This window comes from Tupaia chinensis, unplaced genomic scaffold (genome assembly GCF_000334495.1).
Source record: "Tupaia chinensis unplaced genomic scaffold, TupChi_1.0 Scaffold000126_2, whole genome shotgun sequence".
Classification (NCBI taxonomy): Eukaryota; Metazoa; Chordata; class Mammalia; order Scandentia; family Tupaiidae; genus Tupaia; species Tupaia belangeri.
The window spans coordinates 1,548,721-1,549,505 of record NW_006159594.1 but is presented as its reverse complement, the minus strand read 5'-3'; the positions used below and the strand labels follow the sequence as shown (position 1 = coordinate 1,549,505).

At 72.5% G+C, this 785-nt stretch overlaps 1 protein-coding gene across 1 annotated transcript in view; it reads left to right on the top strand.

Annotated features, from left to right (window-relative positions):
- The window catches only part of PPP1R3E (protein phosphatase 1 regulatory subunit 3E), an 8,438-nt gene that overhangs the window by 3,687 nt on the left and 3,966 nt on the right, over positions 1–785 (top strand). Inside the window, exons 2-3 of the mRNA XM_027770325.1 lie at positions 11–294; positions 569–755. Coding sequence (XP_027626126.1) covers positions 11–294; positions 569–755 — 471 coding nt within the window. The remainder of the gene's footprint in view (positions 1–10; positions 295–568; positions 756–785) is intronic.

The window sequence follows — 785 nt, the reverse complement described above, 5'->3', positions numbered from 1 at the left end:
CCCAGGGAGTGCGGGGCACGGCGGGGTGCCCGATCCCGCGCTCACGCCCCGAGTCGGGGCCGCCGGGCCCGCTCTGCGCCTGCTGGAGGTGGTGGAGCCAGGGCGCCCCGCAGCCGAAGCCCAGACACCCGTAAGAGAGTGCGTTTCGCCGACGCGCTGGGGCTGGAGCTGGCCGCCGTGCGCCGCTTCCGCCCGGGAGAGCTGCCCCGGGTTCCTCGCCACGTGCAGGTACAACTGCAGAGGGACGCCCTCCGCCACTTTGCACCGTGTCAACCCCGCGCCCGAGGCCTCCAGGTAGGCGGTGGGGGCACGCCCCCTCTCCAGGACCACCCCCAATGGGCCGGGCGGGCATGTGGGAGTTCTTTGTCAAGGAACACCCCTTTCCATTCCCAACCGCCTGCTCATGCCTTTTAGGGGATCCCCATTCGCGAGTGGCTCTAGGCCATTCTACCACTTGGGCCCCGCTGGCAACTCGGACACCGAGGTCGGCCTGTGATTGGCCCAGTGCCTCGCTCTGATCCCGCCCTCTGTCTCTCTCTTCCCTCCGCCCCCTCTCCTTTCCTCCTAGGAGGCGCGCGCCGCCCTGGAGCCGGCCAGCGAGCCCGGCTTCGCCGCCCGCTTACAAGCGCAGCGTATCTGCCTGGAACGCGCCGAGGCGGGCCCGCTGGGCGTGGCTGGGAGCGCGCGCGTGCTGGACCTGGCCTATGAGAAGCGCGTGAGTGTGCGCTGGAGCGCCGACGGCTGGCGGGGGCCACGCGGGGGGCCCGCCCGCCCCGCCCGCCCCG